The sequence below is a fragment of the Globicephala melas genome, chromosome 20, assembly GCF_963455315.2.
Source record: "Globicephala melas chromosome 20, mGloMel1.2, whole genome shotgun sequence".
In the NCBI taxonomy this organism is placed as follows: domain Eukaryota; kingdom Metazoa; phylum Chordata; class Mammalia; order Artiodactyla; family Delphinidae; genus Globicephala; species Globicephala melas.
This window is the reverse complement of record NC_083333.1, coordinates 32,318,023-32,341,325: the sequence shown is the minus strand read 5'-3', so window position 1 is coordinate 32,341,325 and position 23,303 is coordinate 32,318,023. Positions and strand designations below refer to the sequence as shown.

Genomic DNA, 23,303 nt, shown 5'->3' with positions numbered 1-23,303 from the left:
CCCTGGGTGGGCTCTGCGTGGCGGAGTGGGGGTCTGCGGCGGGACGGGAAGCCATGGGAGACTCGTGCTGTTCTGATCCTCCAGGAAAGCCCCACCCGGGAGCTCGGGGAGCCCTTCCCTGGCGCCAAGGAGTCGTCCCCCACGTTCCCGGTGGGCAGCCCGGGCTCCCCCAGCACCCCCGGCCGGCCTCGGCGGGCTGACCGCTCCCCCGACGGCCCCGCGGCCGAAGAGGGTGAGCTGGAGGCGGGGTGACGCGGCGGCGAGGGTGGGGCAACGGGGGTGGGTGGGGCAACGGGGGTGGGTGGGGCCCTCATGGAGGCGGGGCAACATGGCGGGGTGGGGGTGGGCCTGTGACTTAGCTGGTGGGCGGGGCCTGGACGTGACTTTTTGCTCCGGGCGGTGTCTCCCCCATCCGGTCCACAACTGACGGCGGGCATCTCGCAGGCGGAGGGTTCGAGTGGGACGATGGCCTCCCGCCGACGCCGGCCCAGGAGCCTGCCCCGTGCGTCCCCGCTGCGCCCGCCAAGCCCAGCCCCTTCTCTCGCTTCACTGTCTCACCAGCGCCTGCGTCCCGCTTCTCCATCACACACGTCACCGACTCGGACTCCGGGTCCGTGGGAGGTGAGGCTGCGGTGGGGCTGGCGGGAGGGGATACTGAGTCAGGACAGTGGTGAGGGCGGCTGGGAAGGGCACCTGCTGGGCGCGAGGCCCTACGCTCGTTATTTCGTGTTTTCTGGACAAGCTCAGTTTTCAGACGGGGGAACTGAGGCTCAGAGAGGTCAGGTCACGCCAGGCCTCTTTGTTGTGGCCACCTTGGCACGTCTCCTCACCGCCCTGAGGAGATGCGGTGCCCCAGACAAAGCTGGCTCAGCACTCTCGGGATGTAGGTTGGATGTCCACTCCCTGCCCCAGCCCCACCCCCCGCACCGCCCCGCTCTTTTCTCCCTCCTCCGAAGGCACCAGGCTGGACACTGAGTGCCCCCCACCCTGCTCTCTGACCTGCAGCAGCCTCTCCTGCCAGAACCTTCCCAGCCCCTGCTGGTCTGCCTCATCCACCAGCCCCCCATCTCAGATCTAATGGCTTGTCCAGAGATGGTGGTGGTGGCTCAGGTGCCCACGTGGGGCCCTACTCAGGGGCCTTAGCTCACTCTTCTCTCCAAGCTCTACTCCTGTCAACCTCAGACCAGGTGGGCTCATACCTGCCCAGTTGCCACCACCCCATTCTACTAGGCTTCCCTGAAAGCTCACCTCCACTAAGATGCCCCTACTTATCTTGTCCCCCTGGCAGACCCAGCCCCTCCCTTGCGGCCCTTGGCATGTGGCTGCAGCCTCTAGGGAAGGATGTGCTGGTCTGTTTGTGTCACACAGTGTGCCCTTAATGGATATCTGAACAAGCAAGCAGGTCACCAGGAGGCGAGTGTGTGACCCTAGCCAGCCCAGTCCTGCTCGGGTCTCAGTTTTCCCACCTGTAAAAAGAGGACTCAGAGGGCTGACGTTGAGCTTTGTTGGGCCCGATCCCTGGTGATGTGGCGGGAAGGATAATGGTCTGGCTCCTACCTAGATAGGCAGGCAGGCAGGCCTGCTGCAGCCCCAGCTGCTCAGTGGCCTGTAAGCCAGGGATTGAGGCCAGGTGAAAGCCCTGGGCGAGGGGACTCTGGCTGTCCTTGGAGGGGAGGGTGCTCTCAGGAGTCCCTGTGGCCCCAGTGTCTCCCTAAACATGTTTGCCAGGTCCTACAGCAGGTGCTGGGGGCAGCTGTAAAGAGGCCTGAGCCCCAGGCAGCCCCTGCTTGGATCCCCTGCCGGTTCTCTCCCCGGCAGCAGCGAGGATGGTGACCAAGAGTGGTGGGGACTTTCATCTTGGCAGTGGTCAGCAGCAGCTTCCAAGCGCTTCGGTGCCCCATGCAGCACCCTGGAGGAGCAGGGCAGGCGCTGGACATAAGAGCATCTGTGCACACCAGCCCTGTGCTGCCCTGGGGGCAGGATTTGTCCTGGACACTTGGGTTTGCTGCTAGGCCCTAGGGATGCCCTACAGCCGCCCCTCACCCTGAAGCTGCCCCCTCCCCCCCGGCCCCCTGCTGTCAAGACTGCTTGGCCTCTGAGGCCAGGGGCCCTCGCACGCCCTGCCTGCAGGTTCCTGTGGTGTATTACAGGCTGCTGTGTCCTCACCCCAGGTGAGAGGGCAGGTACAGGCCTGCTAGGACGGCCTCTCCCTGCCCCCTTTGCCCCTTCTGCCGGTTCAGGGTTTGCTCAGTGCAAGAAGAGGACACCGGGCTCGTGTGTCCCCGCTCCAAGTCTGTGGCTGTTTCCCCTTCACTGAATCAGTTAGACCGTAAGCTCTCCCTTCCCACAGGGTATGGGCCAGCTCCTGCCTGGGTCCCACTGGAGCCCTGCAAGGGGACTGAGGTGGGCAGCCCGAAAGATGGGGGGCTTTCAGGTCGCAGTCCTGCTGCTTCAGCCCCTGTCTAGAGGTGTCTGTGGCTCCCCTCTGCAAGGTAGGGCCCAGCCCGGCCCAGCTGCCAAAGGAAAGTGGCGGCTGCCCCCCACGGTCAGTGTCAGGGGGTTCCTACTGCAGGGATGGAGACAGTGGGAAGGGGTGGAGCTGGGAGGGAGGGTGGGGCAGGGCAGCACAGGGGGTATTTTTGTAACGCTGTTGTCAGAACAGATGGAAGAGGGATGCTTTTAAGTTATTGTTGCCAAAGAGACATAAAATTTATTGTTGCTTTTGGGGTGGGGGTGTGGGTGGGGACTTGTTTTGAATTTGTTTTTTGTTTATTTGAGGCTTATGATGCTGGTACAATGATCGTCTTGTTCCTTTCTTGTCTGTTTGTTTTTTAAGAGAAATCAAAACTAAGGAAAAAAGCCTTCATGCTAAGCGTGTTTTCTTTTGGAGTCTGCAGATAAAGCCTTGGGCAGGAGGGGGCATGGGCTGTGCTGGGGTGGGGGTCCCTATAGTCCCTTCTGACCACTGGGGGATGCAGGAGGGAGACCACCCCTTCCTCTAGCTGTCCTTGGCACACCTTGGTGGAGGGACACAGTGACCTTGGGCCCCTAGGGTGCCCAGGTTGGGGTGTCTTCCCAGAACAGGGCCAGCGGACTGACGCCTGCAGCCCTCACTTCCTGCCTGGAAGCTGGCCCTACCTAGGTAAGGGTGAGAGGGAACCTCTCCGGGAAGCTCTTCCTCCTGCCTCTCCAGGGGTGGCCCCTGTCCCTCAGCACGGGGAGGCCGGGTGAGGGGGCGGTGAGCTGGGAGCAAGGTGGGTTGTGAGGAGGTGGGGCTTCTGTGCCCCTCCACCGCAAACATCTGCCCTGTGACCCTGCCTCGCCTCACCTGGCCTGCCTCCAGCTTCTGCAAGGTGAGAGCCTCTGGGGCCCCACCCCCTGTGCTTCGTGTTCTGGGCTGTGCGCAGAGCCCCTCCTGGGAGGGTCTGGGAGGAGCAAGCGAACGCTGCCCGGAACTGAACGTCTCCTGAGGTAAGGACTGCTGTCACCAACGTGGTTATTAGCACGGCTGTATTTCAGCCTTAAATGTCAAACAGCATGGATCCGATAGCTTCTAAAATCTTATATTTCAGCTGAAATATGGAAACAGCCAGAGCATTGAGGGGGCCCACCCAGGAATCCTGGGGTAGGCCCCCTCAATGGCACACAGCCTGGGGAGCCAGGCCACAGCACCGACCACCCTGGGGACAGGGAGGAGAGCTGGGGGCCCTGCAGCCAGTTCTGGATGGGAGTTAGTTAGGGTGTGGGCAGGGAGAAACTGGGACAGAGAGGCCCACAAAACTGCCAGTGGCAGGGGGGAGACCCAGCAAAGCCCCAATCAGGGGTCTGCCAGGAAGTTGTGCTCATACTAAATCCAAGGAAGGGAGGCCGGCCCTCGCTCTCCCCTTCCCCTCCCCTCCCTCCCCTTGCCCCTGCATTGCTGCCGCAGGCACGTACTACAGGTGGGCGGCCTCATTACTGACCAGACAGGGGCTCCCCTTACAGCTACAAGCTGATGCGATGGCCCTCCCTGCACCTTGGGGGCTCCCTGGCCCACACGACAGATGGGCCTGATTCAAAAGGTTGGCCGCCCAGCCCAGGCAGCAGGTCCCTGCTCCCCTCACTCTCCTTGGCCACGGCCATGCCACCTCCTGACCCTGTAGGAACAGCCGGGGTCCAGCCCAGGCCAGATTGAGGTGGGGGCAGAAGGGCTTGGAAGGAGACAATTCTCTAAATGGGGAGCAAGCAGATTGTAACAAAACAGGTTACAGGTCAGGGTGTGGGAGGAGGGGCCCCACAGGCAGTGGGTGCAGATGTGGCCGTCAGCTGAGGAGTGGGGCAGACCTGTCATTGGTCACCGTCGGCTTCAGCTGGACGCTGGCGAAGGGATTCCTGAGAAGAGGAGAGAAGAGTGGTTTGAGTGGTTTTCGGGAGGGGTGCTGAGTGCCGCCCTGTGGCTACAGACGGCACCCACCTGGACCCCGATGGCCCAGCCTCTGAGCTCAGGGCCCGGGGGTGGCAGAGGCCACGGGGGAGAGCCAGAAAGGGGCGCTGTCCACAAGGCCAGCTAAGCCCCAGTGCGCCACCCTCTGCTCACCCCCCCCCAGGTGCCCCACCTCAAACCGTCAACCCTCCCACAGGCAGGGTGGGTGGGCATGGGGGGGCCCCGCCACATCAGCCCTGGTCCTTTCTCTGCAACCTGAGGCAGCCCCACATGAGCCGCACCCGAGCTCGGTGCACCGCCCCCTAAGGCCAAGCGCCCCCGCCACCTGCCCGGGAGCAGCAGCTGAGCCCATCTGCAAGGACACAGCTGTTGACACATAGAGCCACAGCTCAGCAGAGCGCACAAGCCCAGCCCATGCATCCTGGGGGCCCAGAGAGTGGCCCGTCCCATGCCGACATGACAGACACGAGGCGCAGGCACCCCAGCGACAACGGGGCTGGTAGGAGTGGACGCCCGCAGCCCCTGCGGAGGGGCTGACCGCCTCCTCAGAGAGGAGCCGTGCCTGCCCCTGCGTGCCGAGGCTGCGGCTGACAGACAGACGCACCAGACAAGGGGCTGAGATGGAACGAGATGAGTGCAGGGTGGGGCTGGCACCTGGCCTCGTGCTCACGGAGGCCTCTCCTCCTCGGCGGGCTCCGAGGACCTGCCCAGGTGGAGACGGCACAGGAGAGCAGGCCAGGGGACGTCAGGCAGTCCCAAGGGTGACAGCACGGATGGCACGTGGGACACGGAGGGCTCGGCCTGAACGGGAGCCGTTACCTGGGGCGGGAGTGGCCTCTGACATGGCTGGGCGTCCACAGGAGCTGGGTGGGCGCTCTGTCCAGGTGCCCAGGAAGATAGAATGTGGGGTGGGCAACCCTGTGTTTGCCTGAGGACCTGGCATTTTCTAAAACACTGAGGCACTTTGAACAACTGAGTCCAAAGGATGAACTAGTGAGAGGAGACTGATCTGCATCTCCAAGATGCTGCCTGACAGTTGGCAGCACCCGCAGCCGTTCCACCCCTGCCTCGGAACATCTGCACCTGATGAAAGGCCCTTCCAGCCGGCGGGGCCTCAGTCTCCCTCATTCAGGTCCTCTCTGGCCTCCCAGGCTTGGGTCTGAGCAGATGTGCTTCAGCCCCACTGGCCCCAGGCAGGGGCAGCCTGGAGGTTCTGAAACCGAGGTTCTGCTGTGACCAGCGTCATCTGCCCTGGGACGGAGGATGCAGGGCAGCCACGGGGGCGGCCGCCTTGACTGGACTCTTGTCCTAGAGGAGGGCTCCATGCCCTTGGCAGTCTGCAGCCAGGGTCATGGCGGGGGGTCTTGTGGGGCTGGAAACGGGGCAGGTTTGTCCATCCAGAGTCGGGGACCCAGCAGGGGAAGGGACCCAGAGAAGGGAGGATGGCACCTGTGCTGACCAGAGCCAGGGGCAAAAGGGAGTTCCAGCCGGGTGTGTCCTGACGCACCTACATTCTCATCAGAAAGGGTCAGTGACCAGCCACGTGTAAATCAACGAAGTTACAACACACCCTCAAACCATATACAAAAATAAACTCAAAATGGCTTATAGACTTAAATATAAGACATGACACCATAAAACTCCTAGAAGAAAACATAGGCAAAACATTCTCTGACGTAAATCGTACCAGTGTTTTCTTAGGTCAGTCTCCCAAGGCAATAAAAACAAAAGCAAAAATAAACAAATGGGACCTAATCAAACTTACAAGCTTTTGCACAGCAAAGGAAACCGTAAACAAACAAAAAGACGGCCTACAGATTGGGAGAAAATATTTGCAAATGAAGCAACTGACAAGGACTTAATTTCCAAAATATACAAAACAGCTCATACCTCTCAACAACAAAAAACCAAACAACCCAATCGAAAAATGGGCAGAAGACCTAACTAGACATTTGTCCAAAGAAGACATACAGATGGCCAACATGCATATGAAAAGATGCTCAACATTGCTAATTATTAGAGAAATGCAAATCAAGACTACAATGAGGTACCACCTCACACTGGTCAGAATGGCCATCATTAAGAAGTCTACAAATTACAAATGCTGGAGAGGGTGTGGAGAAGAGGGAACCTCCCTACACTGTTGGTGGGAGATTGGTGCAGGCACTATGGAAAAGAGTCTGGAGGTTCCCCCCAAAACTAGAGTTGCCATGTGATCCAGATGAAACTAATTCAAAAAGATCCATGCACCCCTATGTTCACAGCAGCACTATTCACACTAGCCAAGACATGGAAACAACCTAAATGTCCACTGACAGATAAATGAATAAAGATGTGGTATATACACAATGGAATATTAGCCATAAAAAAGCATGAAATAATGCCATTTGCAGCAACATGAATAGACCTAGAGATTCTCATACTAAGTGAAGAATGACTAATAGCACATGATATCACATATATAAAATCTAAAAAAATTATACAAATGAACTTATCTACAAAACAGACTCACAGACATAGAAAACAGACTTGTGGTTGCCAAGGAGGAAGAGGGGTGGAGAGGGGTGGATTGGGAGTTTGGGATTAGCAAATGAAAACTATTATATATAGAATGGGTAAACAAGGTCCTACCGTATAGCACAGGAAATTACATTCAGTGTATCCTGTGATAAACCATAATGGAAAAGAATATAAAAAAGAACATATATGGGTATAACTGAATCACTTTGCTATATGGCAGAAATTAACACAACATTGTAAATCAACTATACTTCAATTAAAAAAAAAGGGTCAGTGGCAAACCCACACTACCACCTGAACCAGGAAGACCTCCCTGAAGAGGGTGTCTGGCCTCTGACCCACACCGTCCCCCAAAACAGTGTGACCATGGAAGAAGCATGTGCTGTCCACACTGCAGGTTCTGAGGAAGGAGGTGGCAGCTGTAATCACTCCAGACCTCTGGAGCGACTCCCTCCTGCAGCCCCAGCCAGAGACCCCTGGGTGGGACACTCCCACCCTTCAGCATCAGAGGAAGTGTGAGGCCCCCTTGGGTGCTCACCACCTTCTGGGATGTTCTGTGAAAGAACAGGCTTAAGAGCTACCCCCGGGGAGGGCACCTGAGTGACCCCAGGTGAGGGACTTGGGTCAACACTGGGATGACAAAACATGACAAGATTTGGACCTGAGGCACTGCTGATCCTGCTGTCCTGCAGACGTCCGTCACTGCCCAGGGGTGGACGCCGGGGCCAATCAACAGACGACCACCCAGACACAGAACAAGCTCTTCTTGACCCAAATGGGAGACGCTGGAGTATGCGAGAGCCAGTGCTGTCAGGATGCCAGGGCCCCTCCCCAGGCAGGGCCACCAGGCACTCAGGTGCCCGACTGGTGGCTGGGCTCTGTCCCCCTCCTGAGCAGGGACACAGGGACAGCCGGTAGCTTTTATACGGAATGGATTTGTATCCTCCGGGGGGCAGGCCTGAAGTCCCGGGCATGGTGAAGGGAGGCATGAGCCAGGTCCCCCGCCAGGAATGGCTGTCCCCACCACCCAGTCCTCTGCAGACCCCCACAGCCTGACGAGGTGGGACCCCTGCAGCCAAGCAGCATTCGGGTCCAGGCTCATGAAACATTCGTCACTGAGGATTTGGTGGAATCACCTTCGGTTATCTTCTGAATCCACTTCTTGAATAAGAAAGGGGGTGGTTCTGAGAACAGCCCGGTCAGCACAAAGCGTGGCTTGTGTCCTGTGGTGACTCCGGGGCAGAGAAGGAGCGAAGAGCAGTCACAGCATAGATTTCAACTTCCTCCACGTTTTCCTCTTAAAACGTGGCACAACTTCAGAACGTCGGCCCTTCTGGACTTGAGTCGTTCTCCTCCCCGGCCCTCCTCCCAGGGCTGTGAGCTCTGGCAAAGTTGAGCAACGTCCCTCAACCAACCAGAGGTGGCTTGTGACACCCCCGCACCTGGTAGGATCATCAGGACAGGCAGACCCTGCGGCCGCCGTGCTGTGAGCTCCCAGAGATGAGTGCACCCCCGCCCGCCGTGCCCCTGGGGCTCTGCCCTCCATCCAGGGGTGGGGTTCTAGGCAGAGGCCATACGAGCCTCCCTGAGCCTTCACCCCCTTCCAGTACCTCCAGTGGGTGAGATCAGCTGGGCTCCACCAGCTCAGAGGGACCACGAGGGCAGCAGAGGTGGGGGCGGGAGATGCAGGTGTCTCAAAGCATCTCGGAAGAAGAGGGATAGATGCAGGGGAGGAGAGTGGCCCAGGTCACCCACTGCTGAGCCAGGGTCAAAGTCATTTCTCCCATCCCCCAATTTCAGGAGCACTTGTCTCTAGAGTTTTCCAGAACTCACACTGCAACTCATCAAGAGAAAGGCAGGAAAAAACAAACAAACATATATATAGATAAAAAAAAACCCTGGCAGTCCAGTGGTTAGGGCTCTGCGCTTCCACTGCTGGGGGCCCGGGTTTGATCCCTGGTCAGGGAACTAAGATCCCACAAGCCACGCAGTGTGGCCTAAACAAACAAACACACACACCAAAAAAAAACCCAAGAAAGGCAGTGAAGGAGGGAGAGGGAGAGTCCAGGACCTGCTGCCCACAGGGAGGGAGGATGGCATCTCCATGACACCCAAGGAGGTGAAGTGATGACCATCTTTGTAAAGGGCCCACGTGCCAGCTTCGCGCAGCAGGCTTCTCAGTGACAGGGCTGGGGTGGGGCAGAGGGGCAGCAGTGCTGCCCAGACCCAGGCACAGGAGCCCAGAGCAGTGGGCTCCCCCTGCACGCCCCACCCCAGCTGTTGGCGCTTGCTTTCCAAGGGCACAGGGGAAGGGACCATCACCAGTTGGGAGCTGGAGGAGGCCCCTGGGGCCTGCTCTGGAAGCCTGGAGTAGCCCCCTGGAGCCATGTCGGGGCAGACAGCAGCTGAGCCTGCGCAGAACGGGGCCACTGCATCTGCTCATCCCCTGCGGGGCAGATGCGTGCTGCTGCTCCCGCGTGCCTGTGGCTCTCACCTGGGCACAGGCCATGGCGCTATCCCCACACCCATCCTGGTCTCCCCAGCCCTCGAGGGGCTGCGATACTCACCAACCCAGGAGCCAGCCAGGCCGGGCTCAGACCCACGCTCAGGGACCGGTCTGAGGGGCACTCAGCCGAAGGAGCCCAAAGCCAGCCTCGCAGCTGATCACCAGGCTTCACCCCGATTATGGCCAAAGCACCCAGCAGAAGCAACAGGGAACCCAGACAGAGGGCCAGGACAGACCCGCAAGCTTCCAGAGGGAGGAAATCCGAGAGCCCAAGGAGAGGTCCAGGGAGGCAAAGACCCAGAGCCGAGAGCAGACGCAGGCTCAGCAGACCCTCGGACCCCAGCATAAGAAAACCAGGGCAACTTACTAACTCTAGTCAGGGGCCGCTCAAAATCTGGCCACTTCCACATCGGCACTGCAAGGAAACACAGGGCTCAGTTGATGCACGTGGAGCAGGTGGGAGTGAGGTCTGAGGACTCCGAGGGGACATAAGCCGGATGGAGGATGGGGGGACGCCTGGCAGCTAGCATATGCTGCCGGGAGCATGTACCACCAGCCACAGGGCAGAGCTGGCTCTCCAGCCCGCGGGAGGGGTCTGCAGGGAGGCAGCTCCAAGGAGCAGCTCAAGCAGGGCGTCCCTGGATCAGGCCCACGTGGCTCTCCCCCAGGGTGCGGGCCTCCCCAGGCGCCCCCAGGGAGAGCAGTGTGGCCTGGCACGCTCTGCACCTTGGTCACTCTGTCGGCGAGGAGGCCAGGCTTTGCACGTGGCCCGGACACACGCAGAGGGGCTGGAAGGAGGCGCCACACCCAACTCGATGCAATAAATAAAACTTTTATTCAAACGACTGCAGTACAGGGCACAATTCAGATTAAAAAAAAAAAAAAGACGAAAGGAAACAGGAAAAATATTTTCAGCACTTTACATCTTCATACAAGTTTTGCGGTTTTGTGTCTACATTCATCCATTGAGCATGGAATCCCCTGGATTTGAGATCTTTTAGCAAAATTAGAACACCAACATAGAAGGCTCTTTTTACAAAGGTCCATGTTCTGGCTTTGTTTTTTCCTTAATTATAAAACAGGGTCTGTCTGCGTCTTGAGCTGCTTCTCTCACAAATGCTACCAGCCATGTTCTAGTCCACGGGAGGGGGTGGGAGGGTTTTGCTAAATCACATCAAAAAAAGGAGCGTCCACAGCTTCACGGGGGCTCCCGTGGCGGGAAGGACGGAGCGGCTGCGCCCTCGCTCACTTCCCAGATTCAAGGCGTGAAGAGGCAATACCAGTAGCCAGCCACTCAGTCCAGCATGTCTGTTTCTGAAGTCACCAAGACACACAGAGAGACGAGAGCGTTTAGGGAGGACTGGGCAGGGACTGCCTGCTCCCCGACGGCAGGTGCAGGGGTGTAGCGCCCAGAGCCGCCCTCACTCCTTCACAGGCTGGTTAAAGAAATGATTTCCAGAACACGTGGGGTTGGGGGTGGTCTCTGGAAGTCTTTGGAATGTCCGAGTGCGGCCGGTCCCCCTCCCCGCCAGTGCACTGTGCGGTCACGGCGCCCCGAGGCTGGCGCCGTGCTCTGGTCTGTACATCGTCCAATGGCGTCCGGGACAAGGAAGCGGTCAGGAGCCCGGCCTGGCGGGCAGGCAGGGCTGGGGGCTGCGGCCTCCCTCACAGGAGCGGCCAGCTTCCTCAGGAGGCCCCCCGGCTCAGCCCGAGCCCTTCTCTGGATGCGGCCTGGAAGGATGCCCCCGGGGCCACAAGCCTTGTGGAGCCCCCAGCACCCTCCCTCTCCTGACACAGGTGCCAGCGTGTGCTGGGGGGTCAGATGCAGAGATAACAGTACGTACACCGGAGTCCATGCATATCTGTTTTTGTTTTTCAGGAAATAAAAGTCCTTTTCCTGTTTTTTATCTTTTTGTTTTTTTGTTTTTTAAAGATTTTTCTTTTTCTTCAAACTTTTTAGACCTGGCTCACGGTGAGCCTTCAAAGAGGGACAGCGTGTCATGAATACGGCGGATGGGGAGTAGCGGCGAGGACACCCCGCCCGCGCTGCCCAGCGGCAGGTCCCAACACACGGGTGGGGGCGTGTAAACACAGGGAGCGGAGATGGGGCAGCACCATGGACCCTGGGGGATCACAGAGTCTGGGGTCACGAACCAAAAGGCGGGGGTGAGGGGGCAAGTGGGAAAGAGAAACAACCCAGGAAGAAACCAACGAGAGCCGAGGAGGAAACCGATGGAGACCAGACAGACCGGGGTGGGGGGGGGTGGGGAGACGGCGGAAGCTCTTCTGAGCAGCAGCTGCCCGGGGTCAGCGTCCTCACACCGTGGACACCAGCGTGCCACTGCCGCTGTGAAACAAAGCACAGGACAGCTGCCGGGCCGCACACCTCCCCCGCAGCTGCCCTCCCAGCCGCGCGACTGGCCACCGGCCCTGGGGGAGTGGTGACAGGAGACCCCCAGAGCCTGGACAAGGGCTGCGGCCGGGTCAGGGGTTCAGGAGGCTGCAGCCCTGAGCCATCTGCACCGGCCTGGGCTGGTTCCGGGGAGACGAGCCCAGGGGCGGGCCCCCCTCCTGGCCGAGGTCTGGACAAGCAGGTGTGGACGCCAGGAAAGAGCAGGGCCACAAAACCACCAGGTGAGGGGGTCATGCTGCGGCTGTGGGCAGCCCGAGGGCCCCACCAGGAAAGAATGGGAGCCCCAGTAGTGGCTGCAGTGGGTCCCTGACTCTGGCCTGGGCACAGGGCCAGGCCCGGCTTGCTCCAACCCACCCACCTGCCCGCAAGGGGAGCATGAAGGCAGCTCCAGGAGGGGCTGCTTCCCCCACTCGGCGTTATCTGGGGACCCTGGGCTACTGCCAGGGGACAGGGCATCCTGCACCGAGGGCCCTGCCCTACAGAGCGGACTGGGGGAAGGCACAACGCGGTGAGGGGCAGAGAACAGGCACCCTGGGCCCCGCTCACTGACTCAGAGTGGCGACACCATGGTCTCCAGCCAGGCCCCAACAGAGCAGGCCTGGGAGGGGAGACACCCAACTCCAGCCTCCGGTGGGACAGCTCCCCAAAACCCACAGCTCCCCAAGACGAGTCTCAAAACCCCTTACCTGCTCACGGCCCGTGCTCCGTAATCATCCAAACCCTGGGGAGGAAAGGAAGAAACAGGTCAGGCTGGGGTTCAGGGGGTGAGGCCAGATCTGCAGGGCAGGGTCCCCTCCTAACCCCAGGGTGTGCAGTGCTGCCTGCAGCTGAGGACATGAAGGGGCCCCTCCCCTCCTGAGCAGTGACCTCCCCAATTCACAGGGATGTCTCCTTATCTGGCCAGCGGCCGACGGTGAGCTCACGCTCCCGGGCACACACAAGACAGATCACCTGATGACGCCCTTCCACCCATGTTCCCTATGGCTCTTAGGCCCTGCAGGTCACATGGTAGGAACACCTGGCAAGTGAGGGCTTCCTGGGGAACCCAGAGGCTGAAACCACTGACGGTGGGGCATCGGGGAAGCCAGGCTGGCGGAGGCTGGCGTGGGGAGGGCGGCTGCACCGAAGGTCACCCGCACGCCTGCCTCATGCACGCCTGTGCCGGCCCCTGAGCGCCCCACACCCAGCTGCAGCTTCCTGGCCCTGAAGCAGCTGCCGCCCCAAAGCCATTGAGGGGTACTGGGGACACCCTCCTCAGCTCTCTAAGCATCAAAACCAAAACCAGCAACCAGGAAGCGAGAGCAACAAGCAGTGGTCAGACCTCTCCAGGCCAGGCCAGCCGAGGCCTGGGTGAGGCTGCAGAGGGACTGAAGTGTCTCACTGCTCCGCAGCCTGGCCCTGTGGCCCCCCGAGGCGCCACGCCTCTCCCAAGGTGGGATCAGCCTCTCCCTCCCTGCTGCTTGCCCTGGCCACTGGTCCCAACATCACCTTCTCTGAAAGGTTCCATCCAAGGGTCCGGCCACACCACCTCGGCCTTGCCCCTCTCACCACTTAAGCTGTCTCGAATCACGTGTTCACTCTGCCTGAGCCGTCAATTCCCTGAAGACGGCTCCCTCCACCCTCGACAACTCACACAGCATATGCCAGCTGAGCCCTCCTCACAGGAAGGAGAGGTGGCCCAGGACAGGACAGGGACAGCTGGAAGGGAGAGTCGGCCACCACGCACCCAGAGCCCTTCCCTGCCTCACCCACTTCTGACATCACACTGTCAATATGGGAGCCCCAGCTGTTGGGTCAACTCTCTGGCTGCTCAAACCCTAGAGAAACCTGAGTTCTCTTCTCTTCTCTCCCCTCTGCCTGGGCCCCCCAACCCCCAAACCGAGGGAGGCCCTGCCCTAGAGAGCGGCACCGGAACAGAGCTGCTGGCCCCCGCCTACCACGCAGCCACAGCAGATGAACGTCCTGGAAGCCTGGGCCCCCTCCACCCCACGAGCTTCCCCAGCAGAGCTGTGCAGCACCGTCCACACTCACACCCCAGCCCCGCCTTGACCTCAAGACCGCCAGGCACACGGGGGATCCATCAGGGGATCCACCGGGGACCCAAGCCTCAGTCTTCTGCCTCTGGTCGCCTGGTACCAGGTGGCCTGACCTCACGTGCCCGGCCCTGCCTCCTAAGGGCCCCAGAAACACACTAACTAGAAGGTTCCGGCCACGTCTCAGGCCCTGAGTGGCAGGCACTCGTCTGCACTCGGACCCATGATGGCAGGAGCCCCACGGCTCTCAGGGAAGGGGCTCCTCCCGAGAGGCAGCGTCCAGTGCAGTCTCAAGGCCGGCAGCACCCGAGCCCGAGGGAAGGGCAGGCACAGGGGCCGCCGTGCCTTCTCTAGAGCCCTGAGACTATAGAGGACGTCTGGCTGTGCCCCCTGAGGTGGCCACAGCAGGGGTGCAGATGCCAGGCCCAGACCCCCGAGCCCACGGCCTTCCAGTGGAGGTGCCAACACAGGACTGCAGCCGAGCCCACCCATCAACGGCCCCTGCCAAGGCCCCCAGCTCACCTGGGAGAAGGCAGGCATGGCCACGCTGTAGGGCCTCTGCTTGAAAGGGCCGGCCGTCTGGGCAGGGAAGGCCCGGGACGATGTGCCGTAGTCGGGGGGCGGGAGCGCCAGGTCTTCCTTGTCCAGGAGGTTGCCCGTGCTGCTGCTCTTCCCCTGCTGCAGGCTGTGGGGACGTGGCACAGGGCCGTCAGCTCGGGCCCCCCACCTCGCCGGGCCCCGCAAGGGAGGCGGAACGAGAGGCTGCTCTCTGGGGCCTGGGGTGCAGCCACGCCGCCCCGGTGGGCCAGCCCCCTCCTAGGAGCGGGGTGTGAAGCGTGCAGGCGGGAGGGGAGCCGAGCCCTACGGCAGCCGCTCAGCCCGTTGCTGGCTCCCGCAGCGAGTCTCCTGCTTTCCCGAGGGCCAGAGGGACCTGGGGGGCTCACGGGGCCCCCACCCCGCCCCCCACAGCTGGCAGCGACCCCCGGGGCTCTCAGACGCCGCCCTCAGAGCACCTCCGCACCCCTGCACCCTAGGGCCTCAAAGGCGCAGCCCCTTCCCAGAGCTATGGGCCACCTGCCCCTGTCGGCATGCTCACCTCATGTGCAATCTGTCACCGCCGTCGCCGTCCAGGACCCGGGTATAGGAGAAGGGAAACCAGCCCCGCCTGGAAGAGCAGACCCTGTCAGAGTGTGCCAGGGCCTCTGCGTTCCGGCGCCAAGTCCCACCCATTCCCCGACCTGGCTGCACCTGAGGGAGCACGTGTGCGCGCTCCAGGGAGACCAAGAGACCGCAGCACCCACGCGGGGCATGCATCCAGCTCGGAACTGCCCTGCTCCGGACGGGAGCCAGGCTGGGGGTGAGGGAAGGTGCCAGGACCCAAGCAGGGCTCTTACTTCTTCAACAAACAGGGCTGGTTTCCTGCCACGTGGCCCAGCTGGGCGGAGCCCCAACTGGCCACACAGAACCACGGCACCAACGTGAGAGGCTGCCTGGGGGAGGCAGGTGTGGTGTTGGGGATGCGGGTGCCCTGCCGGTGCCCCCGCTCCTCAGAGCTGCCCCTCAAGGGTGGCGGCTGCCAGTGGGCCAGAGCCAGGCTCCGCGCAGCATCTTCCTCCCGGCTAAGGCAGGCTGCTTCTGCCCCGGGGCAGGGGTCTCTCACCCGGCGGACAGACGCATGCAGACAATGGTGGTGGCGGTGGAGTGGGGTGTGAAGTGTGCAGGTGGGACGGGACAGCCCCTGACCTGGGCGGGCCCTGGCTGAACAAGAGCCAGGCGTTGGCACAGCCTCTTGGCAACAGGCGTTCAATTAAGCCGTGACGGCGCGGCCCATCCGGCTCAAGGCCACTTCTAGAACCCCAGCGCGAGGGCTGCTCACATGCACGGAAAGGTTTTGGGGTGGAAGGCTGGCCTCTGCTGACTGGGAGGGCACACGTGGGATGATGGGCTAGGTCAGGGGATGTGGAAGTGAGGGACGGTGGGGGGCCCTCGGCTACATCTGTCCCTCCCAACAGAAGCGTGGGACCTGGACCATCAGTTCAAAGGAGGACCCAGAGCCCAGAATCAGGACGTCTGAGGACCAGGTCATGAGGCCGAGGTTCCCACTGCCCACACAGGACTCACATCTTGGTCTTCTCGCTCTCGCCATAGTGCCAACCGTCACGGGCCTCAGGCACCAGCAGGGTGATGAAGTCGCCCTCCTTGAAGCTCAGTAGGGTGCTGTTGTCCCCAGCCGCGTGGGAGAAAATGGCCTTCACCCGCATGCGGCCATTGCGCTCCAGACCAGCTGCCATGGAGCTCGAGCGGGGCAGGGTCTTGTTCTCGGCTGCCGGGACGACAGGGCAGGTGTGAGGGGGATCTCTGCCCCGAGCGGGTAAGGGCACGGTCACCCTCCCGTCAGCTCAGCTGCCCGATGGTGAGCGGCTAGGAGGCCCCAGGTGGGCCTGGAGGTGGACTGTCCATCCTGATGGGCGACTACCAGGCCTCCAGGGCTGCGTGGCTCACACTGCGGAAGGGCCGGGAGCTGGGGTGCGTGTGGATTCAGCCTCTGACCTGCCACTCATCAGCAGGGGCAATTCTCTGGGCCTGAGCCTCAGCTTTCCCATCTGCTACTCAGGAGACCCTCACGGGCCGAGGCCACCGGTGGGGCTGCAGGAGGGAGAGTGCCGACCACGGCAGACGTGGGAGGGCGGGAACCTGTGCCACAGTCAGCAAAGCCCTCCCCAGCGTCATCCACCTGCTCCTGTCACCAGCTGAGCTGCTGGCGTCCCCACACTGCCCCACCCTATCATGTTCACTTAATGGGGGAGCCTGGCCAAGCCCAAGGGTCCAGGAAGGCAATCTCAAAGGGGCCCCCGGGGTGCTGCACACAGGCATGCACACTTGCGAGCCTCTGGACCTCCCCAGCCTCCCCTCAGGTGTGATGTTACTACTACGGGCAGGGCCGGGGCCCCAGCGGAGCTCTTACTGGTGGCGTAGCTGTTCTTGGGGGCCACGCTCTTGCGCACAGGAAGCGTGTTGGAGTAGGAGTCGCTCAGCTTGCTCTGAGACTGCGGAGGAGATGTGGACTTGGGCTGGGCGGCCTTGCGGTCAGCCCAGGGGTTGTAGTCCTCGTTGTCGGGGCCTGAGACGCCATTCATGACCGGCGTGTTCTCCTGGGCAGACAACCGCTGTCGGGAAGAGGCGGCATGGGGGCGGTGTGGCAGGAGGGCCCGGCCCGGGTGAGGCCAGTGTGGAGAACCCCTTGCCCCCAGCAGGGGCGCACCCCAGCTGCTATGGGATGCCAACCGTTGGTGCCAAGGGGGGCCATCCCCCCACACCCCCATAAAGCTTTCCAGAGCAAGGACTTACCCCCACAAACGGGGCCAGCTCAGGGGGCACCGGCAGGGGCTTGGCCCCCGGAATGGGGTCTGAGATGACCAGGTTGGACTTGGAGGCCGACAGGCCGCTGGGGAGTATAGACCCATTGCTGCTGGCCATCTGCTGCATCAGCTGCACGGCGCGGTCTGGGATCTTGTTGGGGTCGGCACAGGCCTGCTGCCACAGCGGCAGCTTCTGTGCCAGCAGCTCCTTGCCCTGAAGCGGAGAAAGCCAAACAGGGTGGCAATGAGGGCCGGCCGCAGGCTCCTATAGCCTGCCCGCAGGGCTGGGGGAGCCCAGGGCCTGCTGCCGACCTCACTGATGCAGCCCCCGGCTCCCGCCTGGCACCCCGGGAGGGGCACACCTGGCTAGGGCTGCTCTTCACCAGGTGGGTACCTTACAGCCAGATGAGCCACCTGTAAGTCCCTGACCCCCGACCTAGGAAAGGGGCTGAGAAGATGCAGTGAGCTGTGCAGTCGAGGGACCCTCAGGAGTGAGATCAAACCAAGGCCTGATCAGGGCGGGCCTCCCCAGGGGCCCGAGGGAGCTGAAATGGACAGGTGCTCAAGTGGTCAGCCACGGAACAGAAAGGCCCTTTGTGGGCAAACCATGAGATACTAGGAAGAGCGCCACTTGGGCAGACTTGAGGGCCAGGAAACCTCGCAGGGACAGAGGAGACCGTGGGGAAGGGACAGAGCTGCCCAAAGCCCAGCTACGATCAGGGCACCACCCAGGGGCCCACAAGCCCAGCTGTCCCTCCAGTGTGCACCAGGGCCTGCCCAGGACACAGCTAGCCAGAAGAGCACAGGGCCTGACCAAGGATGAGGAAGCCACAGGCCTGACCGGGGCCCCAGGATGGGGGTGCAGCCAGAGTGAGACACCAGCCTGAGGTTCCCTGCAGCCCATTCAGGGGCCCTGTGTCCACGACACGGACACACTCAGGGCCTGGGGTGCAGCTGTGCCCTCCCCCTCTCCTGGCCCTCTGACCAAAGTGGGCTACCCTACCTGCAACAGGTGACACAACCCATGTTCCACTGCAGACCCCAGACCCCCCCTGGGTGGAGCTGCCCCCCAGCTTGGGGCAGTCACGGTCTCCAGGACCTCGGAAGGGTCTGTCCAGCCCTCACTGTCTCTTCCCACTTTTTTCCCCCCCCATTTTTTGGCAGTGCTGCGCAGCATGAGGGATCTTAGTTCCCTGACCGGGGATTGAACCTGCACCCCCTGCAATGGAAGCGCCGTGTCTTAACCACTGGACCGCCAGGGAAGTCTCTCTTCCCACTTCTTCTGACCTGTGTCTGGGGCAGGGAGGTGGCGCCCACATGGGGAAACTGGAGGTTGCTGGACAAACAGCCCTTTGGAGCAGGCCGTGGCCCCCTCTACCACCTGTTGGTTTAAACCAGGGGCCAACAAACAACCACCCGAGGGCTGGCTGCTCGTCTGTGAACAAGGTTTGACTGGAACACAGCCACGTCCGTTGGTTTACCCATCTGTGGCCACTTCTCTGTGCAATAACCAGAACGAGATATTTACTAACTGGCTCCTGGTTGAGAGAAACAGCTGATGGGTCTGGGCTGGTGGTGAGAAAGCGGGTCAGCAGGGACCCTGTACTAACAGGGACAACCCAGGATCAGGGCGCCGCAGCCCAGGGCTCCCACCCTGATGATGGCCCTGTCGCTGTCGGGCCTGACCCCAGGCACAGGGAAATGCCGGGCGCCTGCTGCTGGGAATAGGCTGGGGTGGTGCTGCCTTCGTGCCCCGGTGCCCCAGCCCGGGGGCTTGTGCCTCTTTGAAACCTACCAGGGGGCTGGCGTCCAGCTCCCTGGAAAGTTAGCTGTCGTGTCTCGCATACACGTGATCAGGCCCCCCAGGAGACGGAGATGGTGGCATCCTGGAAAAGGACTGCTTTCCTGCCCTTCCTGCACGTGTGGGCCTGCGCTCTCCCTGACCAGTCACGGGGCCCAGCCGCCAGAGGGCGCATACGCCTGCCACAGTATTGCCTGGGGCCGCGTGGGCGCTGCGGAGGCCCTGCTGCCAGTGAGCCCTCGGGGCACAGGGCCTGCCGGCCCCGACCCCCGACCCTGCAAAGGACGTAAGTCCTGTCACCGTCCTTGCTTTGCACCTGTGGTGGCGGCAGGCCCTTGGGCAGGCCCAGGCAAGCAGGAGCCTCTCCGCGGAGGGAGGGCATCTGTCTCCTTGGCAGCTCCCGCCTGGGGACCAGAAGCTGAGTCAGATCAAGCATGTGTATGAGGTGCTGACCCGCAGAAGCCCTTTATGGAAAAAGGACACAAACGAGGGCCTCCCTGGTTGGCTGAGCTGCCTAACCACACCTAACTCTCAGAACGTTCTGGAATGTTCCCGCAGACAGCTCTGACCCCACCCCAGCTCCTACCTGTGGACTACAGGAACAGAAGCCTCAGTGAAGCTACCTGTCCCTGCAGGGGAGGTGTGTCCTCTGGGTCTCGCTGGCCCCGGGGGCCTAAGCTGGCCTCTGTAGGGGTTCCCTGGCACTGCAGCCCCTCCCAAGGAGCTCGATCCCTGGAGGAGACCCTCTTAGTGGGCTGTTAGTGTAAGTGCTCTCAAAAACACAGCCCGCAACTTCTAACGGGAGTCTTAAAGCATCTGCAGCTTTAACCTGGTAACTCTCCTTCCAGAACTCCCGCCCTGGGGAAATCCAAAACACATGGGATGTTCAGCACAATGTTCCTTCACGACAGCTCCAGGCTGGACGCGTCCCGGTGCTCCCGGGGGAAGCAGTCGTTTCGCCAACAAGGGCTCGGCCCCGCGCAGAGTGAGCACCCACCTTGGAGTGGTAGGCGGCGGAGTTCTTGGCCACGGCACACTGCTTCTCCACCAGGAAGCAGAACCTCCTCCTCTCCTCAGTGAGAGCAGTCTTGTAGCCGTCGGACACGTAGCTCTCCAGCTCCCCCTGCTTGTTGCCGATGGCGTCGATGTACTGGGGGTGGGAGAGGGGATAGAAGAGGCAGATGAGCCAGCGATGGGACAGCGCGCGCTCACCTCCAGTTCTGGGTGGCCCCACGGAGGGGGAGCACACCTCCCGGCCGGCGCACTGGTGTGGGGCTTGGCCGTGTGACTCACCCTGGCCATGGGGCTGCCCTGCTGTGCCACTGCCCCCTGGTGCCCCAGCAGCCGTCCATGTGGGGACCATGCTGGCAGGTTGCTTGGTGAGGCTGGTGGCGGTGGTCACCTCCCTCGGACCCGGACTCCAAACCTAATAAAAGCCACCCTAATGCTCGGTAGACCAGGAAAGCTCAGCTGGCACTGTGCTGGAGAATGACTAATTCACACCCAGATCCCATGGGGTGGGCAGAGAACGCAGACACAGGAGACCCCGCTTGATACTGGGGCACCCCAGAACGTTCTCTGCAGGTTGGAAAGTTTCAGTAATAAAGTACCAGCAAGACTAGGGGCAGCTGTCCCAGGGGGGCCTGCAGGCCCCTCTCCACGTCTGGGTGTGGGTCTGCAGGGCCCAGCTTCCCGGGTGTGGGAGCCCTGCCAGCCCCTTCCTGTCTCCCCTCTCACCCCTCCACGCTCCACACGGGGCACAGACTCCCCGCCCCAAGCTGGTGTCGCTGTCCTTTGGCCGGCCAGGGAGCAGCCTCTGCCCAATCAAGCCCCATCCCCGGCGGCGCGGGCAGGTCCAGGCCACGAGGGGGCGGCCTCCCCCGCCTAACTCGCCCGGCTCCTCCACCAGCTCTGACTCAGCGTGGGTGGGCGGTGCGGAGCCGGTGGGCGCAGTGCAGGCTGTTCCTGTCACCTCCCCTCCCCTCCCCTCCAGCGCGCTCAGCTGGAGGGCGAGGGCCGTCCCCAGCGCTCTCACCAGTGCACAGCTCAGCTCAGTCAGCGTGAGTGAGCACACTACCCCAGGCAGGGCCTGCCCAGCGCCCTCACCAGGACTGGGACCCTGCTCCCCCCTCCAATGCCTGCAGATCACCCCGCCTTCAACACTGAACCCCCTCTCCTCGCCCTGGGAGGGCAGCCAAAATGGGCCAGTCCACTACCCCAGCCCTAAAGGAGCCGGCCCTGGTCCTCCTGAGCAGCTGCAGGGCCGCCACACCTCGGGGTGGGTGTGCCTGAGAAAGTCTGTGCAGGAGGAGAGAGGCCTCCAGGGCAGCCCTGCCTCCACTGCCGCGGCCCCCCACCCCAGCAGCCCGAGCAGCTCCAAGTGCTCTCCTCCGGGTTCTGAGACGCGTGCGCATCAGAGCCTGCAGCCCCTGCTCCTGCAGAACACCCCCTGCACCGTAGCTCCTCCAGGAAGTAGGGGAGCAAGTCTGCAGATTTGGGGTGCTACTGGGGGCCTGTGGAGGCCACCGTGGGCAAGGCTGTGCTGTGTGGGGAGGTCCCTTCAGATGCCGCCCACCAAGGGGGAGTGGCTCACACCCGAAGCCCTTATGCGGACAGGAAGCCTGGGGGCGGGAACACCCTCTGGACAGAAGGGCCTGGAAGGGGCAGGGCTCCCTCACAGAGAGGGGGACCCTGATGCACAACCCCGCTGCGCCTGCCCTATCACCTAAACAATACCCAATGCTAGACTGAAATCCCCCGGAGGGTCCCATGCCCGCTCTGCTCCGTGGCTGTCCTACCACGTCCAGGGGATGGTGGGACGTCAGCGTGGCCTTGCAGGCTTCAACCAGCCCTGAATAAAGACGCCTCCCTTGGCCTGTCCTGCCCATCCTTGCATACAGGGGCACATACAGGGGCTCGGCTGGGGTCCTGGGAGTCCCTTAAGGGGCAGCCTCAGGAAAAGTTGCTGCGAGGCTCCGGAAGGAGTTTGGCTTTTAACCCCAGGGTAAGCCCCAGACGGCCAGCCCTTCACCGGGGTCACCACCTCCTACCCTCCCTGGGGGCTGCTCCAGTGCTGGCCAGGGGTGGGCGCGGGGTGAGCCAGGCACGTGGAGACCCCACGCCCAGGCAAGAGGGGCTGAGACACTGAGAGATCAGCACGGAGCCTCATGCAGGAAGGCCCAAGGGAGACCTCCCACTGTACCCTAATTCGGGACTTTGGGGAGGGCAAGGCACCTCCTCCAGCGGTTACCCCAGGACAGCAGCGTAAACTGGGACGTGGGCCCCCAGGGTCCTCCCGCCCTGAGCCCACTGCTGAGGACGGCTCCTCCTCGTGCCGGCCCGGTGTCCCCGTCCGTCCTGCCGACGGTTTCTGGGTTTTCAGGCTGCGGTAACATCTTTCACCTCAACGCTCCCACTCCCTGGAGGGGAGAGAAACCAGCTCTGGACGAGATGACGCGGGGCACTGGCCTCATTAGCTGCCTGGCAGCCTCCCGTGCCAAGGGAGGGAGTGGTGGTTTATTTTTAAGATTTCCATTTATTCAAACGAGCCCCAAGAATGGTCAGGAGCAGCTCAGGTCTCAGGCAGGGAACCTGGGGCTACGAGAGCCACCCAGTGTCTTCCCAGGGACCACAGGTGCCTGCGATAGGGCAGGAGAGACGTCGAGCTACACCGGCCAGGAGGGCCAGCCCAGGCGGGGGCCACAAGGACCTGGAGAGCCGACCCTTCCTCCACGGTCCCCACACCAATCATCTGGCTTGGGCAGAGAGCTAGCCGGCCAGGACACTGGCTGCCACTTCTGTCAAGGAACGACGGCAGGCCCTCCTGACCTCCTTTCCCAGGACGCTGCCTCCTTGTGGAGAGAGGCCACCACTTCACGGGCAGATCCTAGAAATCCAGGCCAAGTGAGGAGCTTCGCCCTCGAACGGGCGGAGGAGGAGGACACACACCCCCACCCCGCCCCCCGCTGCAGCCTCCAGGCCAAGCTGGCTGCTGGCCGCTGTCGGCAGGGACACTCCTCAAATGTGCAGGAGTGGCCGCGCTCTCTGGGACGTGCAGAGGACAGAACGTGCCTGACCCTACAGCTCTGATGACTTAGCAACAGGCCCCAGAAAACGCCCCAAGCCGGTCCCTGCCACAGGCAGGCACCGTGGCCAAGCTCCTGGCGTCCTGCATCCTCCCTGCCCCCACCTTCCCCTGCTCCTTGCTTAGCGGGTGCTATGGAGACCACACTATAGAAACACCCAGCT

General features: G+C 61.9%; 2 protein-coding genes across 10 annotated transcripts in view; one reads left to right on the top strand and one right to left on the bottom strand.

Annotated features, from left to right (window-relative positions):
• AATK (apoptosis associated tyrosine kinase) overlaps window positions 1–10,364 on the top strand; it is a 46,696-nt gene extending 36,332 nt beyond the window's left edge. For 6 of the 8 annotated variants that reach the window (XM_060290303.1, XM_060290306.1, XM_060290302.1 and 3 more), the window contains 3 exons: window positions 85–232; window positions 445–621; window positions 1,729–10,364. In XM_060290303.1, the coding sequence (XP_060146286.1) occupies window positions 85–232; window positions 445–621; window positions 1,729–1,769 (366 nt within the window). In that variant the 3' untranslated portion in view covers window positions 1,770–10,364. Of the gene's footprint in view, window positions 1–84; window positions 233–444 lie in introns of all 8 variants that reach the window. The other 2 variants (XR_009560296.1, XM_060290304.1) reach the window with 2 other exon arrangements.
• BAIAP2 (BAR/IMD domain containing adaptor protein 2) overlaps window positions 3,904–23,303 on the bottom strand; it is a 70,245-nt gene continuing 50,845 nt past the window's right edge. The window contains exons 7-14 of one of the 2 annotated variants that reach the window (XM_030843190.2): window positions 20,053–20,205; window positions 17,244–17,468; window positions 16,861–17,062; window positions 16,017–16,218; window positions 14,992–15,060; window positions 14,418–14,580; window positions 12,549–12,583; window positions 3,904–4,371 (exon numbers count right to left, since the gene is read on the bottom strand). In XM_030843190.2, the coding sequence (XP_030699050.1) occupies window positions 4,302–4,371; window positions 12,549–12,583; window positions 14,418–14,580; window positions 14,992–15,060; window positions 16,017–16,218; window positions 16,861–17,062; window positions 17,244–17,468; window positions 20,053–20,205 (1,119 nt within the window). In that variant the 3' untranslated portion in view covers window positions 3,904–4,301. Of the gene's footprint in view, window positions 4,372–10,265; window positions 11,797–12,548; window positions 12,584–14,417; window positions 14,581–14,991; window positions 15,061–16,016; window positions 16,219–16,860; window positions 17,063–17,243; window positions 17,469–20,052; window positions 20,206–23,303 lie in introns of those variants that run through there. The other variant, XM_030843191.2, reaches the window with a different exon arrangement.